This window comes from Malus domestica, chromosome 09 (genome assembly GCF_042453785.1).
Source record: "Malus domestica chromosome 09, GDT2T_hap1".
Lineage (NCBI taxonomy): Eukaryota > Viridiplantae > Streptophyta > Magnoliopsida > Rosales > Rosaceae > Malus > Malus domestica.
The window spans coordinates 31,931,695-31,956,430 of record NC_091669.1 but is presented as its reverse complement, the minus strand read 5'-3'; the positions used below and the strand labels follow the sequence as shown (position 1 = coordinate 31,956,430).

Below are 24,736 nucleotides of genomic sequence, written 5' to 3'. Positions count from 1 at the left end.
TTCGAACACGCTGTTACATCTCAAATATGCCTCGAAACGGTTTAAACACAGTCAAGACACAATTTGCGGCAATTTTGTAAATATTGAAACTTCTAAAACCTAAAAGTTTGCCAACCTCCTCTTCAGTCATCTTTCTCTCCATTTAGAGGCCGTGATCTTTACTGACGACAATGGAGTTCAGAAGGAAATAGAAAGAGAGACTTGAAGATCATTAAGACTTGAATCTTGTGTTATATTAATTATTATATTTGTGATTTAATTATTATGTATAACGAATAATTTGATAAGCACGAATTCTTTGTGATACTACTAATTTGAAGTATATGTAATATTTGTTATAAATTATTATATTTTAATCGTCATGTTTTATCTGTGTCTGTGTTCTTTTTTATTTTTTGAAAGATTTGCTGCATCGTCATGTCTCTCAATTCCTATCCGCGTCTGTACAGAGGCTAAATGTGGTCAGCTCGAGAGCTACAAGTAGCCCATAGCCCGTGACTAGAGATAGCCCAATCCCTTTCTGAGATATTCAATTCAATGGGCTCTTCCTTTCTTTTGACATTCAAGTCGATGGCTAAGAAAAAAGGGAGTTTGAAGGTGAAAATGTTGCAAGAACAACCGAAGCATAGGTTTAGAATAACCGGCTCGAAAGAGGGATTAAAGTTAAGAAACTTTAACGAAAAGTTCATAATACTATTCACTTTAACTAAAATTCATATTTTTACACTAAAAAATCAATCTTGATACTATTCACTTTACTCTTTGTTTTGTCCTTATCGTTAAAGCTCAAAGTTTTGAAACATTGTTCATTAATTTTCCTTTAGAGTTAACCCTTCAATGAAACATCCTGGAAAATAACAACATAGGCACACATCAGATCAATTAAGGATCGCGAGGCATAATCATCTCATCAGTAAATGGAAATTTAGATGGTAAAACAAACAATATCCCTTAAAATTTTGAAACTATCCAGGGGCAAAAATATGCCGAAAATAATACTCAATACTAAAATCAATCCCGGATAACACACAGATACAGACATTTCTAGGTAATGCAGGACAAAGTTGAAAATCTTGACACTAGTGGACTACGCGAGAGGCCTCAGAAAACCCGTTTATTCCCTTCAGCGGCTGCACGACGTTGGCAACGACAGCAAAACGAACAACGAACTAAAAACACATGCGATGATGACAATAAATAAAGAGTAGAAAACCTTATTCCTCCTCAGTTTCAGACTCAGCACTCTGGAGCCAGTCAATGAAGGGTTTAGTGTTCTTCCAAATCTGAGAGCCCCTGCCGGCTCCCTTCAGTCCACCTTGATACCACTGCACTATAGTTTCTTCTTCCAAGATATCAGCGTCGTAGAGAGCTTTTAAAACCAGGGCAACCTCCTTCAATGCACTTGAGCTTGACTTCCCACAGAAGCCTTCAATTGCTTGAAGCACGAGCAACTGGGATCCCTCATCCTGTGCAGCAGCTACAGCAAGGTATTTTATCTTCTTCGACACCTCCTTTGCAAACCCTTTCTCTATGCCCCCAAATAGCGCTTCAAAAAGAGCAGTCATCTTTTCCTTAGCAGACCCTGAAAGTGACGGCAGAAGGGATTGTAACTGTTTGGCTGAGATACCTTTATCTAGATTCTTTTTCAACTCATCAGTAAGTGTTACTTGAGCAGTGGAGTTTCCATTCTCCACAGCCTTTGTTGCTTCCTTGGGCTTCTCTGGTTCATTGGTTGAAAGCATTACCATATCAGCTGTCGCAGCACTCAATTGTTCTTGAATCCGTTGACGAGCTGCCTCTAGTGATGTATCAGTTTGCCACTGAACATCATCATCATCATCATCATCATTGGCCTCCTCCTCATCAGCCTGGCTGTGAGTAGGTGATGTGCGGTCCTCATCAGATCCGCTTGTTTTTTTTTTCGAAGAGCTGGCTTTCACAGGGCCCTCCTTAGCAGAGGAAGAAGTGCCCTTCTTCTTTGCCTCTTTCTTTTGTTTCTTCAGCTCCTCATCAGCAGCTTCACCTTCTTTCAACCGTTCCTTTTCAGCCCTCCTCATTGCTTTCTTGTCTTTGGATCCCTTTTTCTGCTCGGGTGGGTTCTTAATAATGAAGGTAGTGAGCTTGTCTCTCATGTCGACATCAGACACAAAACCACACGCAGCACATTTCAGTTGAATCATTTGAGTCTTCGTAATCAAGATCTCTGTTTCTGGATTGCCACATCCATAACACTGGACGTATTTCTTAATAAAATTTTCAAGAAGGCCAGCTAGCTTAGCGGTGTCATGGGACCCATTAACAATAGAAGTCCCAGTTTTCTCATCAAATTTGGATTGGGCTCCAAGTTCACAACCAAAATACTTCGTAGTATATGCAGGGGGCCTTGCCAAGGCCTTTGCGATGTCCACCATGTTGACTATATTTGTCTTGATGCCATTTCCACGGCCCTCAATTTTGGTAACCATCCTGGGCATCTTATACCTGTAGAAGGCATCGTCGCTGTTCCCAGCACCAATGTTCAGTAAAGCCATCTTGTCTTGAACAAAGAAATCAGAAAGCAAATATCAAAGGTATCTCGAGAAGGAAATGCCGGAAGTCAAAGTGTACACAGCTGCGATATCGTCCTCTAACTCGAGAGAAGATTGATGTTCTGCAGTTATGGAAGGCTGCACCCAGTAGCAACCATGAAACTCAGAATATTCCTGATATGGCAACTGATGCATACAGCTATTTCCTTTTAACAAGGGTCTGTTCTTCTTCCTTGACCAAGGAAAGTACTCTCCAAGCAACCCAATTGATCCCAAATGGAAAATGGCCTTCTCGGACATAAAAGAAGCTTCACCGTTGAACTTCCTTGAAAATCTGAAAGTAGCAGATAATGTGCAGTGTTCCTGAATCAAGAATACTGAAAATTTAAATTCTAAAGATTTAAGAGTGTCATTGTCAGCATGTCACATAATTTTCCACATCTCAAACAACATGACTTGATGATTTATGCCAATGGAGATCATAAATAATTACAAAGAATAACATAAACCAGTCAGTTCACCAAACTTTGTCACTCACTCCTATTGTCAACTCACTGTTCACAAAAATATATAAAAAAGTTCATTGGTTCGGTATAACCATATAACTATGCAGAGTAATGCGCTCTTGCAACTTTCACACGTTGAGAGATGTTCAAATATGTAAGGGAATATACTTCCATGCATCAACTTCAAAGTAACAAACTTTCTACGAAAATTTGAAATTACTATTGATAAATCCACCAAAGTTTCTCAATCACTTTGATTGTCAACTCACTGTTTGCAGAAGATATAAAAAATAGCACTTTAGCTGGTTATAGCTACACTAAGTAATGCACTCTTACTGCGATTCTTACATGTTAAAAGACCGACAATCGGATTGGCACACGATTATACGAATCATATACAAGAGAAAGTACTCTATACGTATACTTCAAAGCAACAAACTTTATACGAAAACCCAAAAGTATCATCGGGTAAATATCATCAGTTGGTTCGGACCTCCACTTAGTTTCACCCAAGCTTCATCCTGGTCATGGATAGATCACCCAGGTTCAGTGACAATTGCCCTATCAAGACTTGCTTTCGCTAAGGCTCCAGTGGGTTCCCTTAACCAAACCACTGCCTATGAGTCGCCGGCTCATTCTTCAACAGGCACGCGGTCAGAGCCCTGGGCTCCTCCCACTGCCTTGGGAGCTTACGGTTTATATAATCATCTTTGAAGTAAATATCCATCGGTAAATTTTTAACATTAATAATCACCGCAGCTCAACAAAACCGGAATAATAATTAAAAATCCATAATCCAATACAAAAATATCAATCAATCCAATATCTTTCCACTAACCCTAAAACACAAATAACTGAGATTTCTTAAATATATGAACAATCGAAAATAAATAAGATGCAAAACACTTGGAATCGTAAATAAAATGTACAAAAAAAAAAAAATTCAAAATCAAACGAAAAATACAATCGAAGATGAATGCTCGTACCTGAAATCCAATCGAGATCGATGCTTTCTGAGTGGAGAAAACGAAGAGGTTTGCGAGGTAGAAGATTTGGGGATTTAGGGTTTCAACGCGGAGGGAGTGTGGCTCAAAAGAGGTGGGCTTTTGTTATCTCTTGTGGTTTGTGTGTTATATATATACGGTTGAGGGCGACCGAGAGGAATTATCACGTGTTGCATTGACCAGTTTTAGTTTGGTGGTAATCCAATTTTGTTTGTGTTCTTAGGAGCGTTGGATTCTTATTAATCGACGGCAGCTGTTGATTCTGTTGAATGATCGTGAATCAAATAGAAACCTCCTCCTACTCTCAATTGTATTGTGCCTATTTTAATACTTACATTGGGCCTATTGAAATTGGACTTCGTAATATTTCCATTGGGCTTATTAGGCCCAACAACAACACTTTCGTTTATCCATTTTAGTTAAAACTTAAGATTTTAGACTGCATTCAATATTTATATGTATTTATACAATCACGGTTATATATAATTCATGTGATTAGATTTATTTAATACAATCATCATCTGACTGTCGAGATGGTAATTATATCAAATATATGTAAGTATTGTTGCCAAATCTTAAAATTTCAACAACAAAAACACATGACCTTAATATATTTAGCCCAGAACACAATGATCGTATAACATTTAAGAAAAAAAAAATGTTGATCTCATTGTCTGGGCTCTTTTGATATATTGGATGGATTGGAGTGGAATGAATAACTCCATAATTTTTTTTCCTGCTAGATTAGCCAAAGTTTGATGTTAAAGTACTAAAACGCCCTTGATGACCTTAAAATGTGGCGTGGGTGGATTATGGTTTTCATTATTGTGGTGCTTGTGCTAGCCAGGTGAGCGTTGTGCTTAAGAGAAAAAAAGTGAAAAGAGTACTCAAAGAAGAGAAGAGGGCCTAACAATAACATAAATGTTCGGAGGGCATTGTGGGATTGTAATACTACAATCCCCTTTCTAGGAAGGAAACTTATAAATTTCAATCCTTCTCAAGATGGTAGGATTAGAAGAGATGAGTTTTCATGACTTTTTTCATTTTGAGGGGATTAGATTGGAAGAAAACTCATCCCTTCTAATCCGACCATCTTGAGAAGGATTGAAATTGATGAGTTTCCTTCATAGAGAGCCTACCTTTAAGGGAATGGATCCCAATTTTTATTTTTCAAAAATATGAGGATTAGTTGTGGGTCCCAGACCATATCGAATTTCAATGATCCAAATCACCTATGTTTTAAGTTGCATCTCATAGATCATTCTTGCAAAATATTAGCTAAATCGGAAATATTTGAGGCATGTACTTGAGTTCAAAGAAATTGACAAACACTATGTTCTAATAAACATTGAAATTTCATCATGATAATTAAATGGTCAAATGGTTCCGGATTGAGTTGAATTTTTACAAGGATGATCTATGAACCGAAGCTTACAAAATAGACGGTTCAGATCGTTGAAATTTGATGTGGAATGGGTTCTATTGGTGTGAGTCAATATTTAGGAGAAAATGAATGTAAATATTGTGTAAATATTAGAGTCATATTTTAGGAAGAATATATTTGTGTCCTTTATTGTTTCCTTATGGAACAAGTATGGATGCAAATTTCTTCCTCCTTGATCTTGGACAAAATGACACCTACAAAACAATTAACACCTTAGGTCAAGGCCAAGAGTCTCACGTGCCCATGATGAATGGGGGGGGGTTTGGCCGAAGAACCTTTGATGCCAAAGTTAGAATTTAGAGAGAAAAAGTGTTTGAGAATTCTAGAGAATTTTAGCAAGGGTTGGAAGTCTCCTTTTGGGAGAGAATGAAGAGCTTTTTATAGAGATATGGCCGGTCCCCTTTGGAGAAAAGGTGGCCGGCCTTTGGGTTGTTTTTTTTGGTGTTATTTGGTGATTTAATTAGCCATTAACATATTGATTAGGAATAAATATATTAATTGGCTAATTAACATAATAAAAGGAATGTTTTTGGGAGGTTATGGAATGAATGAAATAAATAGCTAATTGATTAGCTAAAAAAGGGAAAGTGAGGTAAAAAATATATGGAATGGAATAGGTTTTGGGAGTTACCTTGTAGAAGGGATTTGATGAGATAGGTTTTGAATTGTTACCTATTTTGGACACTTTTGATTTAGTTGAAGGATGATTGCCCGCTGCTCGTGCATAGAAATCCCGTTGTACCTCAAGGGTATTTTTGTCCTCTTTTGTCCAAAGATCCACGTGTCGCCTTGTGATTATTTTTGGCTCTATAAATGCCCCCACACCTGTTGGGCTGCTCATAGAAATGAGCAACAGGTGTAGAGATTTTCTTGCATTAGGAAACTTTGAATTGTTTCATATTTTGATGTAGATTCACTCTTTAATAGGAAATTAGGTCATTCTAGGAAAGGGAAATAAATTTCTCTCAAGGCGTATTTAAGTCCACCTTAAGTGGGTTATTAAATCAACTTTGGAGAGCAATTTATTCTACCCTATAAGAGAGAGAGCTTCGAGGATATTTGTTCCCCCTCCTCTAGTAATCTTTTACATCTTGCCCGTGCAAAGAACCGTCTTTCATTGATTTCTTCGTCTTTTCCGTGTCACACCGATGTATGAAAAATTTAATTTTTTCTTGTCTTTTTCTTGGATAGTGCTATTGCGGGGCAGCCGTCGGGATGGTGTGGCACGTCGACTGGCAGGGGCCAGGAGCCAGCTCGGCATGGACCGAGGATGTGTCGTGGCAGGAACCACTGCTTGGGCTGCTCGGCTTGCCTAGAGCCAAGGGTAGCTTGTGCGGTGGGGGCCATGGATTATGGCGCTGAGGTGCAGTGCTAGGCGAGCCGTATGGCTCATGTCCTTTAGCTTTTGGACCTGACTCGGGCCAAGTTAGCGACTGAGAGAAATAAGGAGGTCGTGGGCCTCATGGGCTGCTGGAATGCTAGGTATGTATGCCTCCTGCTTGCTAGAATGCTAGGTTGAGCTCATCTGCTGAGTACCGTGAATGATGTTGGCTCGTCTAATCGCTGTTGTGAAGCCTACTATGAATGAAGGTGGAAAGAAGAGATCTTCCCTGCCTGCTCAAGAGATGCCGGTTGAGAAAAATTGAAGACTTCTTCCATTGTTCATGAGGGTCTACCTGCTACCGAGATGCCAGTGATTAACATAACTTCTTCCAATGGGAAGAAAAAATAAGGCTACTAGATCTGAGCCTGTTGCGCCTGCCATGTCGAGAATGGCTAGTACGATTGCTGATAGGATTGCTCAGCGTAAAGGTTTTGTCATGCCCCTAGTGCCGAAGTCTGTACTAAGATGTCTGTTAGAAGCTAAGTCCGGTTCACCTTTGGAGAGGCTTGCTACTATGAATAGCGATAAGGTGGACTTTGTTGCTAAAGTGGCGCAAAGGCCCACTCCCTTTGCTGCTGAAACTGATTCGCCTGCTAGGAAGGAGGAGACTGCTCGCGTGGTCAGCTATGAGAAATCCACTGAGCCTGCTTCTGGGGAGGTTGTTGAGATCTATGTGCTTTTGAAACTAGATCTGCTTGAAGACATGAATGCTTATGCCTGAAGACATGAATGCTTATGCCAAGTTTGTTGATGACAGTAGAAAGGTTGTTTGCCTAAGTTCCTTTGCTAAGCATACGACCCAATATAGAAGGACTGCTATGCTTGCTATGATGCATATATAACAAGGCTGCCAAGGAGGTGGCGAAGACTATGGCAGCTGAAGCTTATTTCTCAACGAGAAAATCAAGAGGTTGGATTCTGAGCTTGTTGCTTTGAAGAGGTCTAATATTTCTGCCTCCACTTCTCTGTAACTTGAGACCGCTTACCACGAGATCATTGACTTGAAGACTAGGCTTGATGCAATCCAAGTTAAGTATGAAAGTGCAGAGAAGGAGATTGGATGTTACATACCTCAGATTCAAGATCTTGAGTTTGCAGTTTCTGAGATTCATTTCACTGCTTATGCAAAGGATGAAGAGTTGATTGCTGCTTATAATCAAATGATCCACTTTAAGAGAATCGTTGATAGGCTTGAAACTCAAGTGTTAGAACTTCAAGATGTACTGAAGATCAACGAAAGTTTGAAGAAGGAAATGGATGAGCTGCAGCGTGTCCGTGTTGGTCTGCTTGAGAAGAAGGAGTAGCTGAAGGGTGAGAATGATGGGCTAACCTTTAGATGCCCTAACCTTCAGATTTAATAGACCAGTGGCAGGCATGCTACTTTTTTATAAACAGACAAGTTCGCGTAGCCTATGCAGCCGTAGGTGTTTGTGTTGAACTTTGCAAAGTTGTTAGCCATAGGGTTTGCAGCCGGATACCTTACTTACAGAAGCAGACAAGTCCGTGTAACCATTAGGCTGTTAACCTTGACTTTCTCCAATTCCGTAGGTTGCGTAGCAAGTATCACAACACTTTAGGACTTGGAGTAGGTTGTTCCGTGCTTGGCAGAGGTGAAGCTTATCGACTACGTAGCATGTCAGCAGTGGATAAAGCTTCGTATATGTGCACTAGCTTGTTTAACCTTTCACAAGAATGTGCGGTTGTATAAGGCTAGCGCAGCTTTATTGCTCTAGGGGCAAGCTGTAGGCAGTCTTCTGGATACCGTAGGCTACCTTAGTGCACTTGGTAACAGCTTTAGGGTTCCACAGCAGCCGTCTGCAGGGCGTACTGCATAGTCTGCAGGGCGTACTGCATAATGCAGCCGTCTCTAGGGCCTGGTTCCTTACGGATTAGGCCAAGGGACCCAAAATCCTTCAGTTAGCTAAGCCTTGAAAAAGACCATTGTGGCTACTACTAGGAATCTCGGCGTAAGCCATCGTGCATCTAGTTATACTAGAGCAGCCAGGCTCATCCACGTCTAGATATTCGGAGTGTAAAGTTTATCCTCCCGTCTTAAAGAGCTGACCCATATGGGTGTCGGGAAATTGGTTTACCCTCTCGCACTTGAGATCAATTAGTTTACCCTATCGCACTGGAGAGCATGGTTAGTCACTCAGAGGGCGCAATTCTTGCCATGAGTCCCTAAGAAGGGCACATACTTTTTTTGAAGTGCATGAGTGATCAGTTGTTGTAAGCATGCAGCCGAGCCAAGTTGTGATTACTTCTGAATTTCCCATTGAAAAACGAGTGAAACGAACGAGAACTTTGCTATAAAGTAGGAACTGCATAACAATTGGATAGTCCTCGGGTTGTGAGGTGGTGCCCGTCGAGCTTCTTGAGTCTTCGGGCTTTGATGTAGCGGGAGGTCACACATGGTACTTCTTCAGATTGTAGGTGCTCTATTACTTTTCGATCTTTTTATCGTTTCATGGTGGCGAGGGTGTAATTACTCTTGCCGTCTACTCTGCTGATCTTGTACGGACCTTCCCAGATGAGATCCATCTTTTTGGAGCCTTCTCTGCAAGCAGTGATGAAGGCTTTTCTTAAGACTAGATCTTCGGGCTGGAACTGCCGGATCTTGGCCTTTTTATTGTAGTTGGAAATAAGTTGTTGCTGGTAGGCTGTGATGCAAGTGATGGTCTACTCGCGCTTGTTCTTTACCAGATCTAAGCTTGTGGTCACCTCCTTACTGTTTTACTCAATGCTTAGTAGTAGTGTGGTGATACTTGGCTTGATGACATTGAGATTAATGATTGCTTCTAAGCCAAATGCCAAAGAGAAAGGAGTTTCACCGGCTGCTCATCTTTTGGTGGTATGATATGCCCATAGACATCTGGGGAGTTCATCTGGCCATTTTCCCTTCTTGTTGGTAAGGGATTTCTTGAAGCAGTTGAGGATCATCTTGTTCGATGTTTCGGCCCGCCACTGCCTTGAGGCTATCTTGGCATGGACATGTGCTGCTTGATGCTATACTTTTGAAAGAACTTCGCCACATTTTGGCCCACGAATTGTGGGCTGTTGTCGGTGTTGATGGACTGAGGGATGCCAAATTGGCAAATGATGTTCCTCCATATGAAGTGCTCTATGTCCGTCTGAATCGTGGTCATCTTGGGCTCTACTTCTACCCATTTAGTGAAGTAGTCGGTTGCCATAATCATCATGCCTCTGCCCCCAGTAGCAAGCGGCAAAGGTTCTACCAGGTTGATTGCCCACTACATGAACGGCTAAGGACTCGTCTACCGGTGTAACTCGCTGACAGGCAGTGCTAGTACTGGCTTGTAGCGTTGGCAACGGTCGTACTTTTGTACTAACTCCTTAGCGTCTTGGTGCATGGTAGGCCAGTAGTAGCCTGCATTATGAGTCTTTTGTGCTAAGGATCGACCTTCGAAGTGATTTCCATAAACGCATTCGTGGATTAAGCTTAGGACATTCAAGTCATCGGGAGGCGCTAGGCAGCAGAGATATGGTCCGGTGTAGGATTTTTCGGATGAGAATGCCATTCCACTTGTAGTAGCGTGTTGCCTTGATTTGGAGCTTCCTAGACTCCAATCTTTTCATGGGGAATGTGCCATTAATCAGGCAGTCTACGATGGAATCTTGTTAGTTTGGAGTTATACTAACCTGTGACACCTCGGCTGCTGGCTTCGCCTTTATGCTCGGCTCGTCTAGATACTCTACCGAAATAGAGCGTTTGAGTTGGTGGTCAAGGGTAGAGCCTAGGCCGGCTAGTGCGTCCACGTGAGCATTGTCTGCTTATGGAACTTGAGTGATGGTGTAAGTCTAAAATGCCTCAAGTAATCTGGCTAGTGATTAGTTGGGAATCAGAATGAATTGCGAGCTTTTTCACAGCCAAGTCTTTTTGTTATTAAGAGGATTGCTAGTAGGGTTTCGTACTCTGCTCTGTTGTTGGATGCTTTGAAGCCTAGAGTGATCGCCTGTTCGGGTATTGAATCGTTTGGGGTGACAAGAACTACGCCTGCTTTTGAACCTTTGTAGTTGGATGCCCCGTCAACATGCAAATGCTAGAAGTCTCCGTCGGGTGGAGTAGGCGCGTCTAGGGCGTGCTCAGCTACTTTCGAGGTGTCGTTGGGCCGCTCTGTTGCATCGTGAATGCTTGGTAGGGAGTTGTGGAGCTAGGACCATGTTACACGTAGCAGGAGATGCTCAACTGCCGGTACATGTTGCTCCTATGTAGAATCTTTTGGGACGACGAAGATAAAACTTGCTTTCGAATGTGTTATTCCAGTGTTCGTCTGCCCTTGGCGTGTCTTTTGGGCTGAGTTGTTACGTTCGTCAGAAAACTTTGCATCCGCCAGGGTCTACACCTTTATCGTCGCGCGTTTGGATTGGGTGGCATAGTGCGTCATGAGAATTACTGCGTGTGTTTGAAGGTAAAACTTGAGCTTTCGGGTTGTAACAACTATTGCCAAAGTTAGCTTTTGAATTTTTGATAGCATCGATGAGAGCTTTTGAACTGTGGAATATAGGTAGTCGAACCCTCAGCTCTTCTCGTATGATGGTAGAGCTTATTGTTGCTTTAGATACCGTCAAACATACGACTAAGTCCTCTGCTGCTTCCGGTTTGGATAGTAGGAATGTGATGTTGGATACTTCTTCAAGTCATTGAATGTGCATTAATGAACCTTGTCCCAAAGTGAACGCTTTTCTGTCAGAGCGAAAGAGTTTTCCAGAGTTAGATCTTCCTTTATGATCAATTTTCCGAATAATGGGTGGTCTGCTAGAAGTCCTTTGTGGAAGGCTGCTCTAGATATCGAGTCGTTGCATCCGACTATCCTTGCCTTTTTTGCTATGAACCTCTTCATATAATTGCAAAGCGACTCATTTGGGTTCTTCTTGACGTTGAACAAATGGTTGTACTTCTTCTTAATCGAGCGATAGGATGAATATTCTTTGGTGAAAATCAAAGAAAGTTCGTCGAAACTCTGGATGGATTATGGCAGCAGGGTGTAAAACCAATCTTGTGCCTCGCCTTGTAAAGTAGTGGCGAATATCTTGCACATGAGATAGTCGTTGTTTCGATAGAAGATCATTGTGCTTCGGTAGTGCTTTAAGTGTCTCTTCGGGTCTTCATCACTTTTGAAAGATATGAAATGGGCATGCTGAACTCGTGTGGAGGCTCTGCCTGCTCGATCTCATCCGTGAAGGGTGACCTGCTTATGTTGGTCATGTTCCATCGTAGTGTCTCGTCAGTGACCTCGTTGCTTTGGAAATTACACAATCGTTTGGTCAAAAGTCTCTCTACTTCTTCTTAAATTTGCCTTTGTTAAGGTAGTGGAGCTCTCGGCTGCCCCCAATCCTGACTTGCTGGTCTAGGCTGCTTTTCCATGTGTTTGGCCTTTGGCTCGTCTATGTCGCGGATGCGGTGCGTGTAGTGCGTTCCTAGTAGGCGAACGAGTTATTCGCAGGCTGTTGGTTGAACTTGAGCTAGATTGAGTGACAACTTTTCTCCGTTCGTCGTGCTGCCTACTTCGGTGTGAGGTGGATGATGCTTCTTGCGGGCATAGCCGCGAATGAACACTTCTCCTGGAAGGTTGCTCATGTTGACTATCAGAGAGTGACCCCAACCGTGAATGTATACTCGTCTGTGGGCCTAGTTGAGAGTGCATGCTTCTCTGCGCTCTAAGACGAGAGTATACGTTATCTCGGGGGCTCAATTGGGAGTGTACACTGCCTGAATACTAGGTTCGTGGCTGCTTGCTGAAATGTTGCTTGAGAGGTTCTTTGTCTGCCATTGTCTTACTTCAGGACACCTCATTTAGGGTACGTTGCATCTCGGTGCGCTGCAAGAGCTGGTTCACCAAGGTCGTTTGCTGTGCGGGGGCGCTCGTCAACTCTATGACTTGTCGAGACAAGTGTTGTTCTCCATTTAGGTTGGAATAACTTGGAAGGAATGCGTCTTCTTGAGCAGTGGAAGTGTAGTAGACTCTGGGTGTGAGATTTGAGTTGGGAAATCCCAAATCTGCAGAAAAATGTGGTGAAAATGCTCATGGTTTGATCGTTAGTCTGGAAATTTGGAGCTTGGATAGTTGAACTAATCTTAGATTGATTTGGGTTGCTTGGAATGCCACGGGAGCAGGCTGGGCCACGAGAGTGGGCTGCTCGGCGGGAGCAGGCTGGACCACGAGAGTAGGCTGCTCGGCTGGAGCAGGTTGGGCTACGAGAGTGGGTTGCTCGAATGGGGCAGGCTGGGCCACGGGAGCACGCTGTGCCACGAGAGTGGACTACTCGGCTGGAGCAGGCTAGGCCATGAGAGTGGGCTACTTAGCGGAGCAGGCTGGGCCACCAGAGTGGGTTGCTCGGCTGGAGCAGCCTGCTTGGTGGGAGCAGGCTAGACCACGAGAGTGGGCTACTCAGTGCGTGATGCATGCAATAGTGAAGCTTGGGTCGTGGCCTTAGTACAGTGAGCCGTCTTGGATGGCACAGCTCGAGCTGTGGTGAAGGCACCATGGACCTCGCCACAGGTGACTACCGAAGTAGCCACTGCGGTGGTTCCCATGGTGGAAACTCGTGGTGGTGGTGCTGCTCCATTTATTGTCGCATTTGGCCTCGTGGATCGTCGTGGTCCCATTCCTTGGATATTGGAATTTTCACTCGTGGAATTTTCTAAATTTCTAGCCATTGTATTCTTCTTTTATGTTTTATCAAAGAATCTTTGCAAATAAAATATTCTAATAATAAGAACGTACGAAAAAAATACAAGTAGACTAGAAAATAGAGAAAAACCTTTTTTATGTGAGAGTCTTCTACGAGTATGGATTTCTTCTCTCAATGAAAGCACCAATTTGTGGATGCAAATTTCTTCCTTCTTGATCTTGGACAAAATTGCACCTACAAAACAATTAACACCTTAGGTCAAGGCCAAGAGCCTAACGCGCCCATGATGAATGGGGGGGCTTTAGCCGAAGAACCTTCGATGCCAAAGTTAGAATTTAGAGAGAAACAGTGTTTGAGAATTCTAGAGAATTTTAGCAAGAGTTGGAAGTCCCTTTTGGGAGAGAATGGAGAGCTTTTTATAGAGATATGGCCGGTCCCCTTTGGAGAAAAGGTGGCCGGCCTTTGGGTTGTTTTTTGGGTGTTATTTGGTGATTTAATTAGCCATTAACATATTGATTAGGAGTAAATATATTAATTGACTAATTAACATAATAAAAGGAATGTTTTTGGGAGGTTATGGAATGAATGAAATAAATAGCTAATTGATTAAAAAAGGGAAGGTGAGGTAAAAAATATATGGAATGAAATAGGTTTTGGGAGTTACTTTGTAGAAGGGATTTGATGAGATAGGTTTTGAATTGTTACCTATTTTGGGCACTTTTGATTTAGTTGAAGGATGATTGCCCGCTGTTCGCGCGTAGAAATCCCGTTGTACCTCAAGGGTATTTTTGTCCTCTTTTGTCCAAAGATCCACGTGTCGCCTTGTGATTATTTTTGGCTCCACAACAAGGATTGTATGTACTTATATTCAGAATTATGGAAAACATGAAAATTAAGCTGTATATTTCTATTTGGCATCCGAACCGAGTTGTAACCCTATGAAAAAAATGGCTAAATAGCCAAAATGGTCCCTGAGATTTGCATAACTCATCACTTTGGTCCCTAACATTTCAAATCAATCAAAGTGGTCCCTGAGAGTGTCCACCATCCATCATTTTGGTCATTCCGTTAAAAATTCCGTTAAGTGTCCCGGAGCTCTTAGCCGGAAGTTTGGGCAATTTTCAAAGCTTCGTAACTCAATTGTTTCTTAACCAAATTCGACCCATAATATATCGAAATGAAGATAGGAAAGTGTAGAATAAGATTATACCTATTTGGAAGCCTAATGGTTGCCAGAAATGGTCGGAAAATAGCCTCAAAGTTGACTGGTCCGAGAGAAAACTGGAAAACTCGCCGAAAACTGGGTAAACTTTAAACGTTCATAACTTCTTCAATACTCAATGAAATCAAGTGATTCAAAAACAAAAATCATACTTCTCAACGAGATGAAGAGAATGGTACCTTTTAGATGTCTAACCCACCATGCTACTACTGTCATGCAAAAATCAACAAGTCTTGTGTTCTTTGCTGCATCCCTGCAGCAAGCCGAGATTGCAGTTGTGTTTTCTGATGTTTGTGTGTGATGTCGCGATGGCTATTGTCAAAGAAAACTCACAGCTAAAGTTGGAGGGTGGTTCACATACAACCACTAACAATTCAGTTGTGAGCCATGTAGTGATACAGAATGATGCTTCAAACGTATCGAATACCGTAAAACTCAATGGATCAAATTATCCTCTTTGCTCCAAAGTATTGGAGATGCATATCGCTGGGCGTGGTAAGAAAGTGTTTGTGAAAGGGAGTATCAAGGAACCCAAGGAAAAAAATGCCGAGTATGAAACTTGGGAAACTAGGAGTGCAATTGTGAAATGGTGGTTGATTAATTCCATGGATCCTACCATCGTGGATTTTTTCATCCATTTTCCGTACCGTTAAAGAAGTATGGGAAGAAGTTGCTTAGACATATTATGATGGTTATGATATTTCTCAGATTTATGAGTTGAAGGTAAAGTCATTTCTACTTCGTCAGAAGGGGCATTTTATTGGCGTGTACTATGCCGATCTCAAAGAAGTATGGCAATAATTGGATTAAAGAAGACCGATTAAGATAGAGTGTGTTATTGACTTGAAAACGCTTCAAGAAGAGATCCAATTGGACTGGGTTTACGCCTTCCTGTTAGGACTTGATGACGTATTTGATAAAGTACGTAGTGATATTTTAAGAACTCAACCCCCACCATCTGTTGATGGGGTGTTTTTTGTTGTTAGGCATGAAGCCCAACGTCATGCTACCATGATGGAAGGAAGTAGTGTCAGCATCCAAGGAGGAATCCCGACACCGTTCGTGGCCATGATGTCACAACCACTCTCTGTTGGCCGACCGTATGTCTCACCTTTGTCGACAACTTCTCATCCTTTTACTCGGGAAAATAAAGATGATTTAAAGTGTACTTTCTACGGTCATAACTGTCATACTAAGGATACTTGTTTTCAAAAGCATGGAGTCCTTGAATGGTTCCCTGAATTGAAGAACAAGTTATGTGTAAATGAGCAAGCTGCTAATGGAGCATGTGAGAGCCGTGCATCCATTGCCACTGCCGCACCTAGTACCAAGGAGGTCGTGCCTACCCTTGGAGATCCAAGTCAAAGCTTGTTGACTAGGACTAATCCTAGTGAATCACCATCCAATACAGGTATTATGGGGCGTGTTCTTTTAGCCTCCGATATTGAACATCATACAGGTTGGATTCTGGACTCTGGTGCAACAGACCATATGACCTTTGATAAAAATTTGTTTACTTGAACGACAATGACTCATCGAAAGTGTGTAGTAATGGCGAATGTCACCACTGCACCGGTTATTGGGGTCAGTACCATGGACCTCACACCGGCCCTCTCCCTTCATCATTGCTTGCTTGTTTCGTCATTGTCTTATAATTTGTTATCTATTCCTCAAGTTACTAAGCAATTACATTGTGTTGTACATATGTATCCACTCTTTTGTTTACTTCAGGATATTCAGACCAAGGAGATAATTGGGCGTGGCACTAAGAGAGAGGGGTTGTATTATGTGGATGACGTCATTCCTGGCAGACCTAATGCAGTTCGACCATCTCGTACCAATAATTTGCAAGAAGTTTGGTTATTGCATCGTCGGTTAGGACATGTTTCGTTTGGTTATTTAAGGGGTATGGTGTTTCGGTCCTTCTCTCAAATCATTACAACATAATATTCTTATGTTATTAAAGCTCTCCACTCTGATAATGGAGGTGGATATATTAGTTCCGAATTGTCTGTTTTTCTTCGGGATCAAGGAACTACTTGTCCCCATATTGCGCAACAAAATGGGGTTGTTGAGAGAAAGAATTGTCATATCTTGGAAACTGCTCATGCCTTGCTTATTGGTGCGTCCATGCCTAAACGATTTTGGCCTGAAGCCGTTACTTATGCCATATATGTGATTAACCGTATGCCACCTTGGGTTGTGGAATTTCGTACACCTCTTCAAGTATTGACGAAACATGTTCCCATAGTATCTATCAATACCCTTACTCCTTGTGTGTTTGGATGTGTAGCGTATGTTCATATTCACAATATTCATCGTAGTAAACTGGATCTATGTGCCCGTTGATGTGCCTTTGTTGGGTTTGCCTCCCAACAGAAAGGTTATAAGTGGTATCATCTTGAAACTCGACATATGTATGTGACCATGGATGTTACTTATTCTGAATCAGAGTATTTTTATTCTCCGATCCCATTACCTTTAGATCACCAGGGGAAGAACACTAGTGGTAATCAGGGTGATCTTAGGTGGTTAGAGATACCATAAGATGTGATATGTACTTAAGGGGGAGCACGTGTTGACGAAAATAATAAAAATGGGGCAATAGTGTCTCTGCAAGAAACTGCAGTTGTGTTAAAGAGCCTGTTCCTTCTTAAGCAATCAATCTTCCACACTCACTTTTTTATCAAAGATGTTCCACCTTCTAGTTGGACATAATTTTTACATTTCTCTCCTCAACATACTTTTAAATTAGAGACTTGTATTTATCAATCTAATCCTACAGACCAAACTAGTTCTGGGCTCATACGGTACTTCCTGACCTTCAAAATGTGGGATCCCATTTTGAGAAATATCATCAAACTTTACACGGCTAATAAAGTTTAGTGATGATATGTACATTTATCTGCCTGCATGCAGCACTCTCCATTTTAATGGACCACGTACACAACTCCATGTTAGTATGATTTACTAAAATGGACCACGTACACAACTCCATGTTAGTATGATATACTACTTTATCAATTCTAGCTAGCATGATATCATGATATCACTAATATTTGTTGTTCTTTTTCTGTTGGTTCACAAAACCTTCATGGACCACGTGCAGTCTCCTTTTTTGTTGTTCTTTTAATATTTGTTTGTATAAAAATTTCATTCCAAAAGAGAGAAAGTTCGAAAGAATTGGATTAAATCCCCCAATCAGGCACGATCATGAGATGATAGATAAACAGAAGCAGCATGGCGAAGGCTTCTTCTTCTCTACCTTCTCTGTGTAACCTTGTACAGCCATCTACCATAAAGATCCGTTGTAGTACTCGTCTTCGTAGGATCATGCAAGTAAGAGCTCAGAGCTTAGATGAAGAAGGTAACTCTCAAATTCTCAGTCCCCAGTTTTGTTAATGATTTCGGGATGCATGCATGCGCAGGATGGACTTTCATTGCCTTAATTTAGTTTCCTATTTCCAGTTTGCTTCTGGAATATATTTGCTTCAAGTAGTTTTAGCTATAGTCTACACAAGAACGCATCAATCAAAGTATTCCTTTGTTTATAATTTATTATTGGGGAAACTTGATATAAGTCAATTTTTTTGAGTCAATAGTAGGAATAGTCCAGTTTATTAAAATAAGTCTAATTCCTTAAATTTAATTATCTCTTCAATGATAAGATTTATTATAAAAATCAAATTTTGTCCTAATTATCTCTTTGGTTTTTTTTTTTTTGGTTATTTCTTGTTCTTCCTCCTGCTTTAAACCCCATTTATAGATTTTATTTTTAATTTTTATAATCAACGTGTATCATAGCTTAATTTTATTTATCTACCTATATGATAGATTCTTTTTTTATAATCAACATGTCATAAATTAATGTGTCTTACTTGTGGGTATATTATGTTTTTTTCTACCTTTTAGTTAGGTTTCATATCTTGCTTATAGGTATAACATACATTCTAATATTTGTTACTTAAGTTAGGGTAGAATGTTTTGCAGATAGATTTATGTTAGAATTCTGTTGTAAGATATTAATTAGATTTTTTGGAGTTGGAAAATGCATAATATTAGAAGATTTTAATTGATTTTTAATATTTTTAGAAAATATACAATGAGTATAAAAGAAATAAAAACATATAATTAGATAACTGGACTCACTCCTAAAAGCAATATATGTTTTTGGATCTGGATCTAAAATCCCCTTTATCATTTTAGTTTTTGACGCATGCAGTGTATACATATAATTAATTAGTTTCAATGTTTATTATAATATCCACTTATATATTATTTATTTTTCTCCTTACGTTATAAATTCAAGTAATTTAACTCGATAGTATATGTTTGACGTTGTTAATTTGGATCAAGAAATATTGTACATGAAGATAATATATAGTATTATATTCTAGTACACTTTTAACAAATCTAAATAAGAACACACCAAAATTATTATTTTTAATTATACGTATGTGTATATATACATATTTGTGAATGAAGAAAATGAATAACTTGAGGTTTCAACATAAATTCAATTCGCAATATGGGGTGTAGCACAACTTATTTAATAAGCACATGCAAGATCCTTCATTTTCTGATTTGGGATTCACTCTCAACACGTCACGTGTGGTGAATTTTCAAGCCTAACACATGGATAACACAAATCGGGTGAGGTGGAGCATGTGTTGCCGTTGGGCTTCACACATGCGAAAATCTGCTCTGATACCATGAAAAAGTTGAGATTCCCATAAATCCAATTGACAATATGGGTAGTAGTCCAACTTCCTTATAAGCACATGCAGATCCTTCTTCTCCCCATTGTTGAATTCACTCTTAACATAATACACTACTAACTAGTTTCCAATAATGCTTATAAACGTGTTATAGTGATACACTACAGTAACTAGCTTCCTATATCAAAAAAGTTAACTTGCATGTTATATGTTTGATTCTTTTTTTGTCCTCAGGTAGATCAAGGAATATTGTGGATGCAAATTTGAGTGTTTTAAGAGAGAAGATGGAAGTCGTGAAGATGAGGGAGAGACTTGAGAAATATTGCTGCAAACGTCAACAAAATGGTTGGAATTATTCACCGGGATATAAATACAAACTCGGAAGAGCAAGAGATGTATCGACGTTCTTTGAGCTCATACGTTTAGTGGGCGTGACTCTTGGTTTTACCTGTTTTAGTGCCACATTCCTCCTTGTCCTTGTATCAATCTTGGTTCACTTGAATCCATGGTAATGCTACATGTATGGATGAACGACGTCTGTGTTTGGATAAGAAAAGGGGTAAATTATGTTTTACCACCTCAATTTTGGATCACACAACAAACCCATACCTCATCTTTTGAACATGGCAATGTCATACATCAACTTATGAATTCGTTGCAATGACATTGCAATGTTCAAAAGATGAGATATGAGTTTGTTATGTGACCCAAAGTTGAGGTGGTAACATGTAATTTACCCTAAAATTTACTTAGAAAGCAGAAGTATCAACAACAGCACCGCATGCATGCACTAACTTTTAAAAATTAGGTGTCTTCTCTGTTCCAATGTTACATCTTGAAAATCACATGATCCACTATTAATGCAGTTTGTATCAATACAACTTTCATTAACCATAACTAAGTAAAAAATTAATTTTTTAAAGCACTCTTTTATTAGGTAATAACCTTATAAACACTACATCAGAATTAGTCTTTTACGGCGCACAATGCATAGAAAAATGGCAGAACGTATGTATGTATGTATGTGCAAAGAGATTATATTCCAATATTGAATATCAAATATGAAGATAGTACAACCCTAATATACAAACTAGCAACAACCTTTACAAGGCAAGTTTGACAAATTACAACAGCAGACAAGATCCTATAATCAAGTCCTACAATCAAGGTCCTATACTAGGAAAATAATCATAACATCAATCAATGAATATTTACAATTAATACAAGAATTTCAACACTCTCCCTCAAGTTGAAGCATGTATGTTGTGAATGCTCAACTTGCTGAGAAGAGAATGAAATGTTGCATTCCCCAATGCTTTTGTAAATATGTCAGCCAATTGGTGCCTTGAAGGTGTAAACCTTGTTGCGATCATTCCTGATTGTAGCTTTTCTCGAACCAAATGACAATCCAATTCAATGTGTTTGGTTCGCTCGTGAAATACCGGATTGGCTGCAATATGTAAAGCAGCCTTATTGTCACAGTAAACATGAGCTGGAGCTGCATGAGGCACTTTTAAGTCTTGTAACAAATAACAAAGCCATGTAAGTTCACAAGTGATTGCAGCCATTGATCTATACTTCGCCTCTGCAGACGAACGTGAAACCGTATGTTGCTTTTTAGTCTTCCAAGAGATGAGTGATTTTCCCAAAAAAACACAATAACCTGTCACAGATCTTCTAGTTGTCAAACATGATGCCCATGAAGCATCATAGTAACCCCTCAATTGCAATGCATCTTCAGATGAAAAAAACAACCCTTGTCCTAGAGTCCATTTGAGGTATTTTAAGACTCGTATAGCAGCTGCAAGATGAGGCTTGCGAGGTTGGTTCATGAACTGACTAAGAGTTTGAATAGAAAATGTGATATCTGGCCTTGTTATGGTGAGATAAATAAGTCGTCCCACGATCCTTCTATATCGTGTTGGATCCTTCAACAATTCACCATCCGTTGGCCTTAATTTCAAATCTTGCTCCATGGGAAAATCAACCGGACATGCCCCTAACAATCCAACATCATCCAGTATGTCTAAAATATATTTCCTTTGTGAGATAGAAATACCTCGTTATGAGCGAGCCACCTCGATTCCAAGGAAATATTTGAGAGGTCCAAGGTCCTTAATGCGGAACTGATGATGAAGAAAATGTTTCAATCGTTGTATAACCTCATGATCATTCCCTGTAATGATCATGTCATCAACATATATAAGCACAACTGTAATAAAATGCCCAGTTATGCATGTAAACAATGAGTAATCTGCTCTCGACTGTTTGAAACCTATAAGTTGAATGGCCTGAGAAAACTTAGAGAACCATTGGCGAGAAGCCTGCTTCAGGCCATAAAGTGATTTATGGAGTCGACAAACCAAGTTCTCCCCCTGTCAACTAAGACCGGGAGGAGGTGACATGTAAACCACTTCCTCCAAATCACCATGGAGGAATGCATTTTGTACATCAAGCTGGTGGAGAGGCTAGTTGCGTTGTGCAGACACGACTAATAAGCACCGAACAGTAGTAAGTTTAGCCACAGGTGCAAACGTTTCATAATAGTTCAGACCCTCAATCTGCGTGTAACCTTTGGCAACCAATCGTGCTTTATAGCGCTCGATGGAACCGTTAGAGTGATGCTTGATCTTGTAAACCCATTTACTGCCAATGGCATGTTTTCCAGGCAGTAGAGGAGTGAGCGTCCATGTGTTGTTGTGTTCAAGTGCAGCAAGTTCAGACTTCATTGCTTCCTGCCAATGAGAATCAAGATTGGCCTGTGCAAAGGAAGTAGGTTTTACACAACGGGTTATGTTGTTCACAAATATTTGGTGAGACTGTGATAAATGAGAAGATGAGAGGTAAGTGGATAGTGGATATCTAGTACCTGATCGCGAAGAAGAAGTGGATTTGGAAGTTGACATGGTGACCTGTGAGTAGTCATAATCCTTCAATAAGACAGAAGGTTGCTTGGGGCGTAAACCGCGACCAAAAATAGGTGGTGGTGTGACGTTGTCTGCTGGGCTAGGGAGATCAAAAGAATTCGGTTGGGACACGGTCGACGATGGAAAAGATATTTCAGGTGGAATGTTTTGTGGTTGATCATGGGAGACCGTGAGTGGATAATGGTCAAGTAAGGTGTTTGATGGTTGTTGGAGGGTAAAGGGAGAAGTAGGAGACTCACTGGGGCTAGGTAAATTTGTTTGTGGTGGATTTGGATGAAATATAGGCAGGTTTGGGCCTAATGAAGTGGTTTCGGATGTGGTTAGTGGCAAGACAGGCACAAGTTCATCAGGTTGGGTGTCTTGAGTAAGGTGAGAGAAAGGTAAAAACTTGGTTATGTTGAAGGTTGTAAAGACGATACCCCTTTTGACTAGAAGGATATCCAACAAAAAGACATCTACGAGCCCGAGCATCAAATTTATGTTTAGGTGATGTTTGTGTTGCATAGCAAAGACACCCAAAGACCCGTAAGTGCATATATGTTGGTGTACGTTTGTAGAGCATTTCATAGGGAGTTTTTTTTGGATAAAACTATGGTGGGTGTGCGATTTATTAGGTAAGTGGCAGTGAGAATGCTTTCTCCCCAAAATTTGAGTGGAAGATTTGCCTGGAAACGAAGTGCTCGACCAACATTAAGGAGGTGACGATGTTTACGCTCCACCACCCCATTTTGTTGTGGTGTGTGTGTGCAAGTATGTTGAAAAAGTGTCCCTGATTTGTCAAAGAAGGGGCGCATGGATAGAAATTCTGCGCCATTGTCGGTTCAAATTTGCTTGACTTGACACTGGGTGTTGACATATGCAAAAAATAGTTTTATTTTCTCTTGTGTTTCAGATTTTAAATGCATGAGAAATAGCCAAGTGAATCGGGAGTAATCATCAACAATGGTTAAGAAATATCGTGCACCTGAGGAAGAGGGAAAACGGTGCAGACCCCAAATGTATCAACTCAAATGGTTTTGAACTAGAAGTAGAACTTAAGGAAAATGGTAACCTTGTTTGCTTGGCTATTGGACAGACATCACAATGAGAATCAAAATTAAAAGAAATTGAAGGAATTGAACTAGATAAAAAATGGGCTGGACCATTGGAAAGGTGCCCGAGTCGTTGGTGCCATATGTTGGCTGATGTGGATGCAGAAGCAGCAGCTACCCTAAGCTTATTCTGTCGAAATATAACGTCTTCATTGACTGGTACAAGGTAATACAGGCCATCACGCTCCTTCCCCAATCCAATCATCTTATTCGTTGCCAAATCCTGTAGGATACAAAAGGTGGGAAAGAAAATGATCAAACAATTCAAACCCCGAGTAACTTTGCTAACTGACATCAAGTTCACTCGAAAACCAGGAACACAAAGCACATCTTTTAGTTCTAAATTGGGAGTGATCTTGATTGACCCAAGACAAGAAATTGTTGCTTGTGACCCATTTGGCATATTGACGGAGGAATAATGTGGGTTCCTTTTTTCATTTAAATTGGAAGAGAAAGAAATGTGGTCTGTAGCACCACTATCAATAATCCAAGAATTTGGATTATTTGTGGAAAAAGAATAACACCGGGCATTAGGAATACCTGCTGCATTTGCAAAAACCTGATTTTTACCATCACCTCAGAGAATGGCTTTGATTTGGTTGATTTCGTCCGCTGTGAATTTCAAATCATTAGGGACTTTGGTGGTGGTCGACTTTGCTTCTTCTTTGTTGATATTATTGGCCGCTGCACGCCTATTTTTGTTTGGAGGCTTTACGTCATTCCCATGGAATTTGTGTCCAAGAGGAAAGCCATGAAGGTAGAAGCAATAATCAACTGTATAAGTATTGCCATCACAATAAGTGCAATGAAAATCTTTACCTCCACCGTTATTTGTCTTGCGAGGCTTGTTCCTAGTGGTCTTAGATACGTTCATGGCATGTGCAGTGCTGCTCTCACCACCTTTAACCACTTCTCTTTGTTTCTCTTCTTGTAAAAGCAAAGAGTATGCCTTACGAATGCTTGGTAGTGGTTGCATCAAGATGATCTGTCCTCGAATCGCCGAATAAGAATCATTCAACCCCATGAGAAACTGAATGACCTGTTCTTGCTGTTCCTTTTCATTAACCGCTTTCATTGTCCCACATATGCAAGCTGAAATTGTGTTGTAGGATGCTAGTTCGTCCCAAAGTCCTTTGAGTTTGGTATAATATACCGATATGGACTGTTGGCGTTGTCGATGTTCGATGATCTCTCTTTTGATTTGAAATATGCGAGAAACATTTCCTTGCGAGAAACGTTCCTTCAAATCCTCCCATAT

General features: G+C 40.5%; 1 protein-coding gene and 1 long non-coding RNA gene across 3 annotated transcripts; one reads left to right on the top strand and one right to left on the bottom strand.

Annotated features, from left to right (window-relative positions):
* Positions 1 to 932: 932 nt before the first annotated feature.
* LOC103411743 (eukaryotic translation initiation factor 5-like) lies at positions 933 to 4,170 on the bottom strand. 2 transcript variants are annotated; one of them, XM_017325880.3, is made up of 2 exons: positions 4,021 to 4,170; positions 933 to 2,891 (listed from the first exon to the last, which is right to left on the bottom strand). In XM_017325880.3, exon 2 carries the CDS (start codon positions 2,529 to 2,531, stop codon positions 1,215 to 1,217), a length of 1,317 nt encoding a protein of 438 aa, XP_017181369.3. In that variant the 5' UTR covers positions 2,532 to 2,891; positions 4,021 to 4,170; the 3' UTR covers positions 933 to 1,214. The 2 variants fall into 2 exon arrangements, with proteins under 2 accessions (XP_017181369.3, XP_028964404.2); XM_029108571.2 differs by having other exon boundaries at positions 933 to 2,862; positions 4,021 to 4,147.
* A 13,799-nt stretch (positions 4,171 to 17,969) lies between these two features.
* Positions 17,970 to 19,991, top strand: LOC103444161 (uncharacterized). Its single transcript, XR_003776333.2, has 2 exons — positions 17,970 to 18,109; positions 19,695 to 19,991. It is a non-coding gene; the product is annotated as an uncharacterized lncRNA (long non-coding RNA).
* Positions 19,992 to 24,736: the final 4,745 nt, after the last annotated feature.